The sequence below is a fragment of the Eptesicus fuscus genome, chromosome 18 (assembly GCF_027574615.1).
Source record: "Eptesicus fuscus isolate TK198812 chromosome 18, DD_ASM_mEF_20220401, whole genome shotgun sequence".
Taxonomy (NCBI): Eukaryota; Metazoa; Chordata; class Mammalia; order Chiroptera; family Vespertilionidae; genus Eptesicus; species Eptesicus fuscus.
Genome location: NC_072490.1, coordinates 23,423,788 through 23,443,657, shown reverse-complemented (window position 1 = coordinate 23,443,657; position 19,870 = coordinate 23,423,788). Strand labels below are relative to the sequence as shown.

The window sequence follows — 19,870 nt, the reverse complement described above, 5'->3', positions numbered from 1 at the left end:
TACCAGGCAGGATAAACACCAAAATCACTATACTTAGTCATATCTTTTTTTTTTTTTTTATCCTCAACCAAGAATATTTTTCCATTGATTTTTAGAAAGAGTGAAAGGGAAAGGGGGAGAGAGAGAGAGAGAGAGAGAGAGAGAGAGAGACAGACAGACAGACATCGATGCGAGAGAAACACATAATTGGTTGCCTCCTGCACCCACCCCAATCAGGGCAGGGAACCTGCAACCAAGGTACGTGCCCTTGACTAGAATCGAACCTGGGACCCTTCAGTCCACAGCCGATGCTCTATCCACTGAGCCAAAATGACTAGGGCATACCATTTTTATAGAAAGTCACAGATAAAGAAAAAAAGTCCTGAAAGAAGTTAGAGGGAAAAAAAAACCACCTTGCCAATAGAGGAGTAAAAGAAAACAATCACATCCAACTTCTCAGCAAACCATGCCAGCGAGAAGAGAATGGAGTGAATTAAGTGTTGAGAGGAAAAAAAAACCCTACTAGCCTGAATTCTGTACCCTATGACATTATCCTTCTAAAGCAAATATAGTACCAACATATAGTAAATACATATTATCCTTTAATAGTAAATATAAATGTGACCAAAGTGCCTACATTGCAGGAGATAATTGTTCAACTATGGAAGATAGTTCCTGGTGAGGTTAATTTCTGGCAGGACTGAATTTTGTGTTTATAAAATGAAGGGAAATAGAGGGGAGATATAAAAATTATGCTGGAAAAAGAATGGCTGCAAAAGCTGGGCGCAAGTATAACCTGCTGTGTCCAATGGCTTCTTACCATCACATCCTTTACACTGTTGAGAAGACAGGACCAAATCTGCAGCCTCTAGGCCTCGGAGGACTGCTGACTCACCCTTCTTCAGATGTAGCGGCCTGTTTGCCCTGCCTTTCTATTCCACTCTCAGTTTCTATTCCGTTCCTTTGCCCTTCCTCCCTTTTCTGTGTTTATCTTTCTTCTGAGACCTTTCTTTTCTAATTTCCCCCATTTCCTTTGTATCATAAGTCTCCTTTTCTTTCTATAATTTTATCACTTCAATCTACCTATACTTTATTTCACCATAAAAACATGTAACTCATTTAAAAATGATTTTCCCAAGTACAAAGGTAGTTGGAAAATTAAATATATACATATAATAGAAACATGTGACCTTGGCTTTTGGATAAAAACAATATTCTCTTTGTATTCCTGTATTTTTCTAGTCCAGTGGTCGGCAAACTCATTAGTCAACAGAGCCAAATATCAACAGTACAACGATTGAAATTTCTTTTGAGAGCCAAATTTTTTAAACTTAAACTTCTTCTAACGCCGCTTCTTCAAAATAGACTCGCCCAGGCCGTGGTATTTTGTGGAAGAGCCACACTCAAAGGGCCAAAGAGCCGCATGTGGCTTGCGAGCCACAGTTTGCCGACCACGGTTCTAGTCTATCATTATTGGACTACCCTGAATGGATGCTGGTTCATATTTACTTCTTTCATGCTTATAGACATCAGTCTTTTACTTGGAAATTTAAAACAGTTGTCAGAGTTGCAACATGATACTTTTCAAGATGATTCTAACATCTGAGCTAACATTCATGATGTATTTCTACTTATAAATTCCCGAAGTTGAAGGCTTCAAATTCTATAAAATGAATTTTCCAATTGCCTTTAACTCTTTAACTTTAAAGTTGAGTGTATCAAATTTGCTTCAATGAAAAACATTTATATCTAATCCTAATCTGTTTGCCATATTGTGAGTTTTCTGTCACCTCAGACAATGAACTCACACCATATCTCAAGGATTTCTAGATTTTATAGGTTTTTATTAAAACAAAATAATGACAATTAGCTTGCTGTTACTTATTCCTTAGGAGTTTGACTTTCAAGTGAAATAGACTAGGATTATTTTTCATGTGGCAAGTAAATTTTTGTCCATGTGATGTGAAGCAAAAGCAGTCATGCTTGTTATGGATAAAAAGATTGGCCTTGATGAGTGGGTGGATATAAGCTAGTCTGTGGGGCTTACCTAATTGGGTCTGAACACAATTTATTACACTAGTTACTAACATAACAAATGATAATGATGCATTAATCATGGTATATAAAATCATTGAATAAACTCTCCAAGACATATGTATAGAAATAAATATTGAGGTTTCTATTTCTAGACTGGTAGTTTTCAACTAATTTATTTTCTGACCCAATGTATCTGAGATTTAACTCTCTCCCATCAGTAACTGTGGTTCATCATAGCAGAGTGCTTAGGGGGTTAGGGATTCTCTGACCTAGGGGAGCATATCAGAATGGAAGAGGATATAATTCAGAGATATCCACCTGTTGGGTAGTTTTGCCCTCTTCACCTCTCTTCGTTCACTTTGAGAATCATTATACAGGGTATCCCCAAAAATGTATACATATACTTTTTTCTGATAGCTCCATTGATGTTTCTTTTCAGATTTAACCCACTGGAATTAATAATTATTCAAACTATATATACATTTTTGGGGACACCCTATATATCTTAACAGTTAGTTGGAGAGGACAACTAACCTGTACAAGAATGTTCATAGCAGTCTTTTTTATAATAACCCAAATCTGGAAATAACCCAGTATCTATCAGCAAGAGACTAGATAAACAACTTGTGGTATATTCATATAATGAAATGCAACTCTACAATCTAAAGAAAGGAACTAGTGATATAAACAACAATATGGATGAACTATAAAAACATTATTCTGAGCAAAAAAAAAAAAAGCTAAGACATGAAAGGGTGCATGCATATTGTGTGGCTTCATTTATGTGAAGCTCAAGAAAAGGCAAAACTAATACATGGTAATAGAAATCAGAAAGTGGTTGCCTCGGGATGGCGGGTTGGAATCCACTGTAAAGGAACACAAAAGAACTCTTGGCTGAAAGAAACATTCACTACAGATATATTGTTTGGATTGTGGTTCCATGGGTATACACAACTGTCAAAACTAATCAGACCGAACACTTAGGATCTGTGTACTGTATACAAATTATACATTTATAAAAAAGGGAAAGATCTCTTTACTCTGGACTGGATAGGAGATAGTGTTACCAACGCTCTTTAATAAAACAGAGAGAGCACTTCAGCCATAGATATGTTTATAGTACAAACTATTAGTTATTTGATAAAAATATTACAAAATTACATTTATATAAAAAAGCAGTGTTCTTTGAAATTCTGCTTAGCTAATTAACTACTAATAATTAATATTAATATCGGTAACTACTAATACTGATAACCATGAACTTCCTGGCTTCATGGCTTTGGGAATATTATTAGAATATTACTTCTTTACCATATTTTAGCAATACAATACTCCTGAAAAAAGGCAGTCATTATATAAGTAAATATAATAGAACTTAATTTTAAAAATCTTGTTGACCATATAAAATGGTCAGACCATATAAAATGGAAATTGTCCAGGAAAATTTTAGAATGCCTTTTAGATTTTCAAAACTATATTTATACAGTCATTCAACTAAGTATTTACTGAATACTATAAACAATGCCAGGTATTGTGCTAGGCCCAGACTCTGACATTACTATAAGTTATTCTACATGTGAAGCTAAAAGGTGTTGATTCATTTCATGATGAGTGACTTTGTTCTGTGTGGTAGGAACTGAGGATGTACCAATGAAGCAGTGTGGTTCCTGCTCTCACAGAGCTCATATTCTAGTCTGAGATTACAATTGTTGGAAGAGTCCTTGTGTTTCTGGGATCCTGCACTTTCTCCAGACATTCTCCTTAGGCCAGGCCCTGAGAGGAGAACTCGGAAGCTGAGCAGATGGAGAAGTACTGGTAGCCAGCAGGAGTTCAGGGCTGGATGCCACCAGTCCTGAGTCACGTGGAGCCCAGCTGAGGAATGTGAGATATATCTCCAGAGCCCAGGGAACCCTCCTTGTTAGAATCTTCCTTCCTTGGAGCCTCGCTTCCTCTCAGATCCCATGCAGAGGTCCGACAAGGGGCCTTCTGCACAGAGCCTACTTGCCAGAATTATAATTCTGGAAGCTTTCATCATTGATATGAATTAAAAGTTGTTTAAACTAAGCTTTGACATGGAGCAGAGGAAAGCTAGGAATGTTAGCCCCGAGAATGCTATGGCTGATCTGAGTGGAGAGATCAGGATCTAAACATGGGTTCCTCCATCTCTATCAGATATTTCTAAATGAAATATCTAATTTTGGTGAAATGAAATTGCCTTAGCAAGTCAAAACACCAACTGTCGTGGAGCCGGTTAAAAGGCACCGCTGGATAAAGTGGCACATGCGCTTGAGGCACTGCCGATAGCTCAGGTGCCATTCCTTCAACACCTCTGCCAAGCAGGAAGAATCACGTATTTTGACACACTGTGTTTTGTCATTTTCAAAACAGAAAATCCATGAATGTTCTGGAATAAAGAAGGTATGTGATTCTAATCTTAATTTGAGACTGCAGTATTTAAAAGCTATCAAATTCTGTTCTATAACTATTTAATTGGGCATTTTAGTAGTCACAGACTCCTAAATAAATTACATGAGTCTTTCTGAAAGACTGGTCACAAATTAAATGCACTTACTTTTTTATAGCAGCACTTTCTGGTTATTTAAGGACAAAATTGGAACAAGACTTGAGTATTAAATTGTGATTCTGAGCTCTAAAGTTGAATGAATAGGAAAATGCCAATTCCAATTTTTAAAAAGAAATTTGCAAGTAAGTAAAATCAGAGCACAGCGAATATTACCCACACATGTAATGGAGAATCTACCACTAAAATACCTAGGCACTTGCTTTTAAAGACTTAATTACAGCAGTCCGTGGTAAAGCAGAGAAATCAAGCTTCTTGATTTCTAGGGATATTCTTATCCATGAAACCATATGTCATCTTTGCCTCCTCCTCCCTTATTTGGATAAACAACAGCAATAGAAGTCCATCGCCATAGATGGAGCAGGTATTAGCTTCCTACTTTCCAGGTGTCTTTCTGTCTCTCTCTTGTCTACCCTCTATTTACAGATCACTGTGGGAGGTACCCCATGAGTATATATTTCTCCTCTAGACCATCCCCACTCCCCATCTTGCTACTCAATGACAACCCCCCCCCCCCAATACTTTTTAAGAGACTCTAAACAACTAAGAAAGTGGTTGCAAGGCTAATTATGGCTAAAGGGCCTCTGATAAACTTCTAGGGAATAAAGGCTACATATAGTATTGAAAGATTTCTTGGGCAAGATTATCAAGTAGGTCTCAATTTACACTCTCTCAAGTGGTGACTAAGGGTATCCCTGCACCTTCATCAATGTTAGCTTGCTGATTCATTCATTCATTCACTCATTCATTCATTCACTCCACTTTATTGAGGTAAGCTTGACATCTGCAAAACCATCACCACAATCATATCAGTTACATCCAGAAATTCTTCCCACCCCCTTTATTTCATTTTTAAAATTTTATTTTTTGTGTGATAACACTTAAAATAAGATCCACCCTGTCAGGGAATTTTTAGGTATATAATATGGTATTATTAAATATTTCTGTACAGTAGGTCTCTAGGACTTAATCATCTCTGGCTTAACTATTTTTAATTTGCTAATTTAAAAGGTGGAAGTGGTACTTTATTGGTATTTTAATTTGCATTTGTTTGACTGATTATGAGTTTGGACAGCATTTTACATGTTTATTTGCTGTTTGTAATTCTATTTTCATTGAGTGCCTACTATATTCTAGAAACCATTTTAGGTGCTATAACAGTTAATAAGACAGAGTTTACATTTTAGTGCAAGAAACGAATGATAAAAAAACACACACAAAAAACCCAATACTCTTTTTAAAAGCTAAAAATACCATTTTGTGCTATAAAAATATAAAAACAAGAATAGTACGAATGCAAAGGGACAGAGGAAAGGGGGCCATTATCTTAGATAAAGCAGTCAAGGGGAGTTTTTATGGAGAGATGACATTTGAACAGAGACTGAGTGCATGTGCCATGCGGATTCTTGAAGGGGATAGGGTGGTGGTAGTGGTGGGGGGCAGGGGCGGGGAAGAGGAATCCAAGCATAGGGAAAAGCAAGCTCAAAGCTCCCAAAGGGGGGAGATGTTTGCGTGCTTGAGGAATAGTAAGTGGGCCTGTGTGGCTGCAGGCAATGAGCAACAGGGAAGAGTGGTGGTAGCAAATGGGGTTGGAAAGATGGTAGGAGGTTGGATCATTAGGGCTTGTCTCACTGAAAATGTTTTGGTGAGTCACTGAGGGCTTGAGCAGTGGAGTGTTATGATCTGACTTACACTAATCTGGCTGCTTGTGGAAAGGAGGAGACGAATATAGGGAGACTAGGAGATTATGGGAGTGAGATGAGCACTGTTGTGGTGACTAGGTATCAGTATCATAGAGAAAAGTTATTTGTTTCAGGAGATATTTTGAAGAGGATTTGCGTGATATGAGAGAAAAAGAGGAGTCAATGACAATTCTAAGACTGGGATGGGGACACACTTCAGGAATAACAGGTTTGTGGAGGCAGAATGAAGAGTTGAGTTTTAAAAAATACTCAATTCGAGATGCATATAGGACATCCAAGAAGAAATACTGAGTAAATAGTGGATCTGGGTCTAGAATTTAAGGGAAGGGATCAAACAGATGTAAATGAAGAACCCTTCTGTCATTAATTGTATTTAAAGCCATGAACCTGGGGTGAGATCCCCTAAGGAATGACAGAAACCAAAAGGAATGACAGAAACCTTTATAGGCTGGATCTGATAAAGCATGTAATGGGGTAGAACAGCCACTGGGAGAGGGTCTTGTGTTTCTTACTGGAACTGCAAAGTTCTTTATATACTAGTATTAACTAGATACCTTGCACGGATTCATGCACATTGAAAATAAATTAATTAGAAGGTGGCCAGCAGTACAGGACTGGGCTAGAGGGGCTGGGCTGGACTGCTAACCTCCCACAGTCCCTCCCTGGCTGTCCATCACCTAGGGTGATGCCAGGGCTCGAAGGGTGAGGGGGGGCGGTCCCTCAGCCTGGCCTGCAGGGATCGGGCCAAAACTGGCAGTCCGATATCCCCTGAGGGGTCCCGGAGTGCGAGAGGGCATTCTGCAAGTTGCTGTTGCTCGGCAGCTCCTGCATTGAGCGTCTGCCTCTGGTGGTCAGTGTGCATCATAGCTACTGGCCAGTTGGCTGGTCGCTTAGCCTTTTATAGTATACTAGAGGCCTGGTGCATGAAATTTGTGCACGAGGGGGGGGGTGGTGTCCCTCAGCCCAGCCTTCACCATCTCCAATCTGGGATCCCTCTCACAATCCAGGACTGCTGGCTCCCAACCACTCACCTGCCTGCCTGATTGCCCCTAACCACTTCTGCCTGCCAGCCTGATCACCCCCTAACCACTTTCCTGCCAGCCTGATTGACACCTAACTGCTCCCCTGCCAGCCCGATTGACATCTAACTACTCCCCTGCCGGCCCGATTGCCCCTAACTGCCCTCTGCTGCTGGCCTTGTCACCCCTAACTGTCCTCCCCTGCCAGCCTGGTCGCCCCTAACTGTCTTCCCCTGCAGGCCTGGTTGCCCCCAACTGCCCTCCCCTGCTGGCCTGGTAACCCCTAACTGCCCTCCCCTGCCAACCTGTTCCCACTCCAACTGCCCTCCCCTGCAGGCCTGGTTGCCCCCAACTGCCCTCCCCTGCCAGCCTGATCTCACCCCCAACTGCCCTCCCCTCCTGGCCTGATCTCACCCCCAACCGCCCTCCCCTGCTGGCCTGATATTGCCCCTAACTGCTCTCCCCTGCTGGCCGACCACCCCTAACTGCCTCTGCTAGCCTGATCACCCCTAATGGCCTCTGCCTTGGCCCACACCATCATGGCTTTGTCTGGAAGGAAGTCTGATGTCTGGAAGATGGCTGCTTGACCCGGTATAATTAGCATATTACCCTTTTAGTAGTATAGATAGATTATATAGGATAGGATTGCTTAAATGGGGGCAGGGGTATAGATAGATTATATAGGATAGGATTGCTTAAATGGAGACTTTTTCATCAGGAGGAGATGCTCTTGGCAGACAAAAATACATAATCCCTATATCTGGACTGAAAGCCAGGCATATGCACTATACTGCCAAACTGGTCATTAAAAAATTGAACCACTTTCTTACACCTTACACCAAACAGCTGTTGCCCTTAAAACCCCTCCTCAGCCGCCATCTTAGGTTCTGCCTTCGCAGTTTACCCAGATTAGGTTCTGATTGGTTGGTTTCTATGCCAGTTAGTGTCAAAAGCTCCGCCTCCTAGGCAGCCATTGGCTCCTCACACTTCACCCAGATTTGGTTTTGATTGGTCAGTTTTTATGCCAGTCAGTGTCTCTGGGCCTATCAACGGGCCTGATCACAGCCCCAGCAGAGGCCACAGTGAAAGAGAGATGTGGCTGCTGGCCAGGCCCGGAGCTAAAGAGAGAGGCAAGGGCTGATAAACATCTGCCATGGAGGCAATGGATCAGACCCTGCTTCTCTCTCCCCAGGCCTCTCTCTGGGCCTGATCTGCAGCCCCCTTGGCAGTCAGTGCTGGGTCTGGGCTCCCGCAGCCGAGGCAGTCCATGGAAACCCAGCACTGACTTCCCGTTGGTTGAGCCTCTGGTTGTTGTGGATATTACGGACCCTGGGTTTTTATATATTAGGATATAGATGATATTATAGTTTGCCAGTTACTTCCAATACAAATATTTTCCCAATTTTCTGTTTGCGTTGGATTCAGTTTATTTTATTTTTTACATATTTACTTAAAACTAATTGTACGTAAAATCCACTAGTCATTCCCTTTGTGGCTTCTTCTATTACTTTTAAGGTTAAAAAGCCTTCCAGTAACCAGGGGCCAGATAGACACTTGTATTTTGAGTGCATGTTGACTCATTTGGAATTTACTTTAGTATGTGGTAAGGTTACAAATTGATACCTTCTTAAAAGATTTATCAGGTTTACCAGCACCACTCATGAACTCTTCCCTTGCTCACTGGTCTGTGATGTCTTCTTCACATAGTATGCTTTATTTGGTTCAATTTCAATTTTAAGCTTTGAAATTATAACAGAGGTAATGAAAAACCTTCCTTCCAATTGTCATAATAATATGCTTTGTATAAGAATCTCAATGTGCTCACAAGGAAATACATAAAACAAAACCAACATTCTTCAGAAGAAAAATGCAGGGACAAAAAGCTAATAAAAGAAAGATAAAACATGAAGGGGAGAAAAGAAAGGGCATAATCCATTTCCTTTTCAAAAAGAAAAGTACATGTTGAAAAATGTAAAACGAGAATACATGTATATATACAACAAATATGTTAAGTACCTTCCCAATGTTAGGCATTGCCCTAGATGCCATTAAGTGGTAAGATAGGGGCTTAGATTTCAGTAGGGAAGTTGGGGACCGAGCCCACAACCTGGGCATGTATCCTGACTGGGAATCGAACTGTGACCTCCTGGTTCATAGGTTGATGTCAACCACTGAGCCACACCAGCGGGGCTATATTGTTCTTTTAAACACAACAAAACTAAATACTTGACGTAACATAACAAAAGGAAATACAAGTGACCAGACTGTAAGATACTTGAGGACAGAGGTTTTTGTCAGGTTTGCTCACTGCATATCTCCAATGCCTACCATAATGAGAGTGTAGAACTCATTAAACATTTGTTAAATAAAAGGAACAAAGCGACTATAGGGAATAGCCTTTTATTGGCGAAATAAGAGTCAGATGAAATGAACATTCAGAAAAGGGCTTCAGAGAAGCCTCATGGGCTATAAAACTGGTCTCATAATTACATTGTATGTCAAAATCAAGGATGGGTAATTTAAAAGTAACATTACACTAACACAGGGTTCAAAATACAAGGTTAAATTTAGCCACTTTCTTGTAAACTTCTTGTCATCACCTCATGAGTTTTATGTGGCAGAAATTATGTCTTCTTTTCAACTCTCCAAGTAAGAGGAGAACACGCTGTGTGTGTGTCCTACATGGTGTATATTTACGCTGTTGGAGGCCTACTGAAGAAATGCTAGCACACAGGCAAAGTGCTCAAGGAAGAAAATGGGGACAACTTGGCAGCATTTATCATTACTAACACTTCAGTCTCCTAGAGTAAACTTTGAAATTATATTCAATTTGAGATGGTTCTGGTTTGACAAGTTAACCCTTGAGACATCTGAGTACAGTATTATGAAAGAACAAAACTGTTCATCAACCCTTTATGCCAATGTTAATTTCTTTTAAAAGAAGGATTTTAATGTTTTTTAATTCCTACAGTGACCCTTAAAATTTCTATGTATGTAATCACGAATGCACACACAAGATGCATTTATAAGCTTATTGTGTAGTTCCAAAGACAGTTGGGAAAATCAATTTTAATTTTGTTACTGAAATAATTTAAAAATATATTATAGAACTGCCTCTTTTCAATCAACGGCAAGGATCTAGAAAAAGATTATACAAGTAGGCACACTTTATTTAGGTTTATTAGTGTTAGAAAAATGAAGTTGCCTAACTTCAAACTGAAACAAGCACTCTCATATTTAATTTTTCATCTCACCACTGACATCAATGTATATTATTTTCTTATGCCTTTAAAGAAACTCAGATTAAAAAACTTGGATCATTTATTTAACAAGATTCATTATATGCATTAACCATTGAGATGCCCCAAACTGGAAAATTATTTTCAGCAAATGTGCAATATTTTCTGATGTCCTCCGAGAATATCTTTGTGACTTAAGACTTTAATCAGAGAAAGAGGGCTTACCGGCTTTTATTCATAAGGTCTGCTCCCCGTGCTTTGTAATAATCTAAATTTGGATGGAACTGATAAGTCACTGGTCTTGGATTTCTCTATAGAAAAAAAAAAGAATAAATTAAAATGTATAGAGCTGTTTAAATTATATATTAACATATAAAAGGATAAAATAATTGTTTTTATATTCTTTCTGGAAAAAATACATAAAATAATGAAGTTTAATAATTAGTATATTTGGGTTTTGCTTTTATTGTTGAACTTTTGCCTTAACTGATCTTAGTCCTGACTAAAGACTGAAATTGTTTTAATATATTTTTCTTTTAAAAGTTTTTTAATTGATTTTTTTAAGGAGAGAGAGAGAGAGAGGGAGGGAAGGGAGAGAGAGAGAGAGAGAGAGAGAGAGAGAGGAGAGAGAGAGAGATGTGAGAGAAACATCAATCAGCTGCTTCTCCCATGCGCCCTGACCAGGGATTGAACCCACAACCTTTTGGTGTATGGGACAACACTCCAATCAACTAAGCCACATCAACCAAGGCTGATATATTTTTCTTTACTTGTCTCATAATTCACATAAATTTATTCCTGTCAGATTTATTTTTTACGATTTTGATCACTTTCAATATGACTTTCCAAAACACAATAAGATAAAATTACAACAAAACTGAAAAATTATATGAAATTTAACAGGAACACAATCTATGCTAATGACCAAGAGATACAAAGTGTCAAGAAAGCTGCATTTTGGAGGAAGATCTTAGTTTTTTGATACCCAGAATACTAAATTTGCCCACTAGATGGCACACCAAGTCTTTCTTCTCCTAAAATGAATAAACTATTTCAAGAATTAAGCAATTCTTTTAAAGTTAGCAATTTCTATGTCATCTATTCTTATATACGAGTTTAATAAGTACCCATGTAGTGGAAATATTAGCAGAGTATCATCACAATACAAAAACAAATTGATCAAAAAGCATACATTTATATAAAAGAAGCAATACACTGTCCTTTCTGGTATTTAATATTATTTATAATCACTATAGAAATGTCCCTGAATCATAGATAGGGTGTGACTAAATATTTTGCTATTAATTTAATGTGTCTATTATTTAAATGTATCCAGTTCCTCAGAGGCACAAAACTAAAGAAGTTTAATTTTTATTAAAAATTCATCTAACTTATAAAAATGTAACATGTTAATAAAGCATTACTTCAATAAATACCATCTCTAAAATGTTAAATCACATATTTTTTATTTAAAATTAAAAAAAAATTATAAATAAATGTGTTCCAGTGTTCATGAGCATATAATTCAAGTTAATACTTAGGATTTTGAACCAGAACATGCCTTGTCCTTACGAGATTTATCTAGGCATAGAAAGATTGCATTTTATCTTAATAAAAAATTACCAATATGTTTTGGTATCAATCCTTGGAGACAAAATCCTGAGGCACTGATACTTGCATGTAGGTGGGGATATGTAATTGCTAAGGTTAAACAGTTTGAAATTCATCAAGCTAACAAGCTGCATCTTAATGGCCATGATGGACCTTTTCTTTTTCTGCTGAAAAGAGAATATTTGCACAGCTCAACCCTTTCATAGCTCCTCCAAGTCAGCCCTAATCATCTAACAAAAACGACAATCCCTTGATTTAGCTCCAGCTCCTACGCCACTGGTTTGGTATTCAGCACACAGTTCTAAAATAATCAAATCTGAATTGCCTTGATGAAGATAGCGGATGCTTCCATGGCTACCATACCATTAAGCCTAACAGTGCAACTTCTCTCTCTCAAGGAATCACATAGGTTTCCTTGCCGTAGCTGATGACAACCTGGACCCAACATAATGGGAAAATAAAATAGAGGCTGAAGCTACTGGCAGATTGTTAGTGCATTCATGACTTATTTTAAAAATTAACTTCCGCAGGACCATCACTCATGACTAATTTTGTTCTTTATTCTCAGTACCTGGAAATACATTTTGTTTTGACTAATATAAAAGACTTTTCTTCTCTGACTTCCAACAAACTAACAAAGGATTATGTTACTTTTTGCTAGAAAACAATGAAAGAGGGGACTGCACAGAGCAATTTCTTGAAACATCTTTATAAGAAATGACAAGCAATTCAAGACCGAAGTGCTGATCTATCTAAGCACTTAAAGCCATTATTAGGAATAATGATCTAACTTGAACACATGAGTGAGGCTCAAGTATTGCTTTCACGGAGGCCTATTTAAATTCCTGGGAGACTTACTAGTATCAAAGGAAGAGGCAGTTTAAAGTACCACTATATTGGGACTTAAAAAAAAGAAATCAAAAGAGGATGTTGAAAAACAGCATTTGAAATGTAAGAAAATAAAATCAGAGGTTCCAGTTAAAAGTTACTCAATAGGGTTTTCTGTCTGAGATGGTGATGCTGTTACTAAGGCATTAAGAACAGATAGATGGTCTAGGCGAGCACTGCCCAACAGAAAGACAATGCAGGTCAGAACGCAAACTTCATATTTAAAATTTCCTAGCAACCACATTAAAAAGAGAAAAAAGAAACAAGTGAATTTAAATGTAACAATATATTTTATTTAATTCAGTATATCTAAAATATTGTCATTTTAACATGTGATCATTATAAAAATTATTGAGCCATTTCAGATTCTTTTTTTTTGCACAAAGTCTTTGAAATCCAGTGTATATTTTATACTTATAGCACATTTCAACTTGAACTCTTCACACTTCAAGTGCTCATTTTACATGTGGCTTGTGGCTTGTAATGAACAGGACAGACTAAATGACTGACATCTGTAAAGCCATGTGTGGTTATCAAAATCAATATATGCATAGAGACACAAATAAAAAGGGCACAAATACTTTTGACACTAAGATTCAGTACTGACAGTACTTCAACATACCTATAGTTCTTCTTTTTTAATTAAATTAGCTTAATCTCTTCTAAATAAGGTATTAGAAAATCAGAAAACTTAAAACAATATATTCTCACACAGCTACTGTGTATCAAAATACAATGGTTTCCTTAGGGGAATGAGATTAAATGAGCAGAATTCTAACTTTATGCAACTGAGACATTTTAAAAGTAAAGAGAAATTTGTTTTTCTTATTTTGAAGGATATTTTCCAAAGAGAATTTTATAGAACTACAATAGTTCTGACTTTTAATTTTTAAAGACCTAGAATTTCCTCTAAAATATAGGAGCCACTAGAATTCTCTGCTCTACTCTGCACTGGAAGTCTGCTGATCAGCCTGCAACCCTCCTCCCCCCGCCACCCTTACCCCCTGGTGCAACTCTGTATGTAAGAGCAGACTGCAGAACTTCTCGTTGTGCAGAACATGTGATGTCGACAACTTTAATATTATGCCTTTGCCTGAATTGGAACAATCCATACTTAATTAAAACCCATTTTCACACGGTCATGATTTCAACTATTATAAGCTTTTCCGAACCAATGTACATTTAAAAAATCCTTTTGTTTCAGTGAATTTTTCTTTGATAGAAAGATGGCAAAATGGTAATCCTATCTTAGGTCTGTGCACAGAGGAATACCAATTACGCCTCGTGATCTGGGAAGTCTACGTAACCATACATGAAGATATGAAATCACAAATCCAGTCCACCTTGGCTTACCATGCCTTTCCTAGATCAACCCAGATGGACTGGAAATGAATCTACAAGATTGCAGCTGGTTAACTTCCCAAGTACCATTCCATTCTTCTCCGTTAACAAGCTGGTGGAGGCGCTCTCCTTGAAGCTGTGCATTCAGCGTTTTACTTTATGGTAATATGAGAAGGACGCTGCAGTTTCCACCCCTGGCATAGACAGGCTGCATTTTTGGGAAGCATCTTAAAGCTCTGTGGACAAAATGACTCACAGAGAGTGCTGGAAACAAGTGTCCTAGAGGGAACTACATGGGAAAACAAAACAAAAGAAGGCTCATGCTGTGCTTCTGAATTTCTAAAACACTTTTCTTAATTTGGCAGGATCACAAAGTCAATTTACAAGTAGTACTGAAATGACAGCATTCAATGTAAGGGATAAAACTAATTGATAGCTATCTAATCTCGCTGATACAGTTAACGTTCTTCACTTCTAGTCTATACTATGATGGTAAGCTTGCTCCTTACTGTCATTTCAGGTAAAACACACACTCTGTCCCTTGCTGGGTGTGACTTTTGATGGTGGATAACTCCTCTCTGCTCTATTCTGCACTGGAAGTCTGTAGAGAGCACATAACCCCCTCCCCTTGCCAGTCCCCTCTCCCCGCCCCCCCGACCCCGCCCAGTTCTATTTCAGTATTTTAAGCTCAAACTCAGTTTGTTGTAGTAGTATACAAATATTTAAATGCTAACCCACACTAACTACACGATTCTACAAGTAGTACAATTAACTACAAGATGGTATGTGCAATTTTCCTTGTTCTAAGCCTGGTAAAATCAAACACATCCAACAAAGGGCATTACAAACAATATTTTCCAGATTGATCCCCTAACTCCTAACCCTCCCTTGTAGATGACTGCCTCCTTTTGAATCGTCATATGGAATTCCAGAAGGAAGTTAATCTAAGGTACTCATTCTGTTTTGAACAGCATGGACCCGTTCAAAGGGCTGGCTATGTATACACGTAGGTAGAACGGAAAAGAGCCAAAGAAAAGCAATTCCAGTGATCCCGGTTCTGATTTATGAATGTGCCAGAAGGAGTTAAAGGAGAGTTAAAGTTATATGTTAAACAAAGAGACTAGGTGAACATAGCTCGCCCATCTGCTTTAAAGGCCCAGGATGCCTGGTGGGGGAGGCAGGGGATCAGGAGTCTGTGAGCCTTCTGCTCAGATCCCTGCTCCACCCACTACTAGCTGATGAGCCACTGAGAGGAGTCAGTTACTCTCCCATCTCCAGTTTCCTCATATGCAAAACTGCAGTAAGGATGAAATGAGACAATGAATGCTAAGTGTACAGCACAGTGCTGGGCACTGGATGCAAATGAATGAGATGGAAGCTATGATTACCTTCTGATACCACCAAGCACTGCAAACAGACCTTTATTTTGAGAGCAGATTTGACAGTTTAATAACTTAAAACCTATAACATTTAGGAAGAGAAAGTGATGTTTCATACCTCTGATAATCATTCTTAAATTTAGGATAGATTCTTCTAAACAATACATTTAAAAAGCAAAAACACACAGGAAAATATACCATGCACACTGGATCTCATATGGAAGAAAGGCTGTCTTATTTCTGAGTATATACATTTATAAATTTTTAAGAAATTGTAAAACCATACTATTCCATTACTGCACATTTGCTTGCCAGCTCATGTGATTACAATAATTAAAGTGATTTTCTGCAATATGTCCAAATTATTATCATTTTTATAGTTTATTGGTCACGATTCTTATATTAAATTAAAATGATACAGTTCCTGTAGCACTTAATAGAAAATATTGATTTAGATTTACAATATTGTGTATGTTTGGCATGAAGGAAAGAAAATATTTGACAAATGAAGAATTACTCAGTTTTCTTTCCCCTAATATTTTGCTACCAACCCTTAATTTTTAGCATGCCAGATTAGGAAAGGGGAAAAAATATGGCTCAGAAGGCGAAACGGCACTGTAAAAGCACGTCAAACGTTTCTCTCTGATGAAAAATGAGACTCTGATTTTAGTGAATATGTTATTGCCTCAATGCTGGGGGAAAAGCAACCATCATTAGAAAAACGAATTGCTCAGCTGTTTATAAGCAAAAAGCTCTGGGGGAATTTCTCAGGACCCCAAAGGCAAAGCATTACAGGGTTATGCAAACATATGTTGCAGGTGTTTTAGGGGAGACAGGTGGGCAAGCCTCCGCCATGGAAGAGGAGTTAGTTTAATACGCTGTAACGGAACGAGATAACCTGAATGCATCCAAGTGCAGAGATGCCGCGGCACCAGTGCGCTGAGCGGGAGAGCAAAACTCTCCCGAAAATAATTACCTTGTTAGTGCCAAGCTAACGGAAATTTTCCCGTCTTATAGTTTTATAGAAAACAAACACTGCCAATTACTTTAAAAAAAAAAAAAAACCCAAAAACTAAAGGTATTTTAAACCTGGAACAAAGAACAGCCGGAAATAGCGATAATTATCCAGAAAAGATAAGGATGAAGTATTGTTGCCTTTATTTAAACAAATATTCCTAAGGAGACAGTTTGTTGTAATATCCCCTCTTTGGTTCGCTAGGCAACATTAGATTTATCATAATTCTCCTAAAGCCTAAGATATTTCTATATTAAAATGCTAATTTTGTCTTTTCTTTTGCCTGTAATTAAAGCTGGGGAAATTTGTGATCTGATATTCACTGATTGCTAGAGGGTCCACAAAGGTCTCACCATCGCTGTTTCTTATTGCCACACACTGCCCTCTTCATTAAAATTAGATACAGGGACACAGTGGATCAAAAGGCAGACATTATAATCCTAAATGCGTACAAAGCTCCCATTTTAAAATATACATAAAATAACTGGTATTATCTGGATATTGCTGTCAAACCTAGACTTGTATTTTATTTCCTTCCTCATTGATCTGAGTTGATTTTCTTTTTATATTATACCGGTTATTGAGAAAATACTTACTTACTATACATATTTATGTATAACAGCATATTGATCCATACCTTCCTTATCTAAACTACTTCTTTTTTTTAAACAACCCATACCATGAATTAAATGCCAAATATTTAATATTTAAAAAGCTCAGAAAACATTAGATATGGAAAATTAAAACCTAGCTTGATTTTTTTACAATATTCCAAAATCCAAAATGTGGATACAAATCATTCATCAAGTGAACATAAAAAAAAATCTCCGTAGCAAGGTTGTAAATTAGAATATTATTTCAATACCAGGTTTAAAATGACCTTTGGTTAATATAGCAATAATTCCCATTTTGACAGGAAGTATATAGCAATTGACAGAAAAATTCAAGTATTTCGATTTTTGCATCTACAGATTAAAAAAAAAAACATTTTAAAGGCCTACAAGAAGTTTTTTAAAAAGCAAAAGATTGTTAATTGGGTAAAGACCCAGACAAAACCTCTGAAGCCACGCCAGCCTCATTTTACATACCGAATAAGCCCAATTCCCTGAAGTGACATCTCCCTCTCTACCCTGGCAAGCCAAGATCTCAGATGGCAGAGAAGCATTTTAAACCACCTGTGCGTTATGCTCGACTGTAGCTTCACACAATAAATAGACACCAACAGAGAAATAAAATTCTTTTCCTTTTCCTAATGTATTTATATTATTGAACTTAGCATGCAGGAGGATGCCAGATGAACATGCCCCTCAATATATGGGAAGTAATTCAGGCCAATACATTTCTGTGTTACTAATACTGGTCCTAGAATACTCCTTTTAGATAGTTGGTTAGCTCTTTTCAGCATTACTGAACTCTTCACCCTTTTCCTTCCTGGAATGTAAGCAGATGGGAAGGGGAAGCCTTACTTTATAGAAATCCAGGAAACCCATTTGTTTTTTCCTAGGACTGGTTCCCAACTCCCAATAATGTAAAGGGAAAAGGAAAGAGGTGATTGCAAAAACTGTTCCTAAATATTCCAATTTGATATACAAGTTATATTGTAAATTTTTATCGTTGGAAATGTTAAAAATAAGTTTAAACAAAATGTCACCAAAATAGAAGCAACTGAAAAAATGGTTTTAGGATATCTGAATCACCAAGAATAAGTCTATGAGACCCAGAACCCTGGTTTGAAGAATTTAGCCCCGTCTTCTTTCCTTTCATTACCTGCTTTTGTAATTGCCAAGGCAACAAAGACTAAGCTCCTGCACATTGAGGCCTGGTAAAAGGAAACCATGCACAGTCACACTTCCAATGCAATTTTCAGAGTAATTTCAGTAAAACATTTTGGAATTAAAATTTCATTCATTATATAAATCCACTCTTACTAAGGTCAGACACTTACACTGTGTGTTATTTTGTGTGTGTGGTGCTTTCTAGCATAACAATGAAGTATCAGTACTGAACTTTGAAAGATCTAAGTGAAGAGAGAAATGAGAAAACAAACATAACACACAGATCAGAGTTACATTTTCTTGAGTGAGCGCACTGAGAAGAGTCCACATAGATGGATGCTGCCTTTCTTGATTTTTAAATTCTAGATTTCATATATCATTGTTAAAAAGAACACTGATATTAGGTGTTTTATTTCTCTAAAGTTTAGGTAGTGCTGTAAATTTTTTCTTTTTGATCAATAACTCTTAAAAATTGATTTTAGTCAGAGAGAGAGAGAGGGAGAAAGATTAATGTGAGAGAGAAATTTGCACATGCTCTGACCAGGGATGGAACCTGCAACTGGGCCAAATGCCCTGACTGGAAATCGAACCCATCACCTTTCAGTGTATGGGATGATACTCCAACCAACTGAGGCACCTGGCCAGGGCTTTACTCAGTAACTTCTGATACAACTCAGCCTTAAAAGCAAAGCCCCCTGAATATCTGGTGTTAACAATTGGCACATGAATTGCATGCTGCTCATATAATATCTACATTAGGTGTTTGTAATCTTTTTGTGCCACAGACTACTCTGTTTCATGTGAAGACTCTGGCCTCCTTTTCAGAATAATGTGTTTAAATGCACAAAATAAAATACATTGGGTTATAAAGAAAACAAATTACACTGCAATCAAAATATTGAACACATTTCTAATGGTGATATGTGCTTTTTTATTAATGTACTAGAGGCCTGGTGCACGAAATTCGTGCACAAGGTGGGGTGTGTTTGTGTCCCTCAGCCCAGCCTGCACCCTCTCCAAACTGGGACCCCTTGAGGGATGTCTGACTGCCCGTTTAGGCCCAATCCCAGTCGGACATCCTTCTCACAATCCAGGACTGCTGGCTCCTAACTGCTTGCCTGCCTGCCTGCCTGATTGCCCGATTACCCATAACCGTTTCTGCCTGTCAGCCTGATTGATGCCTAACTGCTTCCCTGCCGGCCCGATTGCCCCTAACTGCCCTTCCTTGCCAGCCTGCTTGCCCCCAACTGCCCTCCCCTGCTGGCCTGGTCGCCCCCAACTGTCCTCCCCTGCCGGCCTGATT

General features: G+C 38.2%; 1 protein-coding gene across 1 annotated transcript in view; it reads right to left on the bottom strand.

The window, feature by feature from the left end:
• The window catches only part of TBC1D5 (TBC1 domain family member 5), a 463,678-nt gene that overhangs the window by 64,872 nt on the left and 378,936 nt on the right, over positions 1-19,870 (bottom strand). The window contains exon 17 of the mRNA XM_028129701.2: positions 10,784-10,869. Coding sequence (XP_027985502.2) covers positions 10,784-10,869 — 86 coding nt within the window. The remainder of the gene's footprint in view (positions 1-10,783; positions 10,870-19,870) is intronic.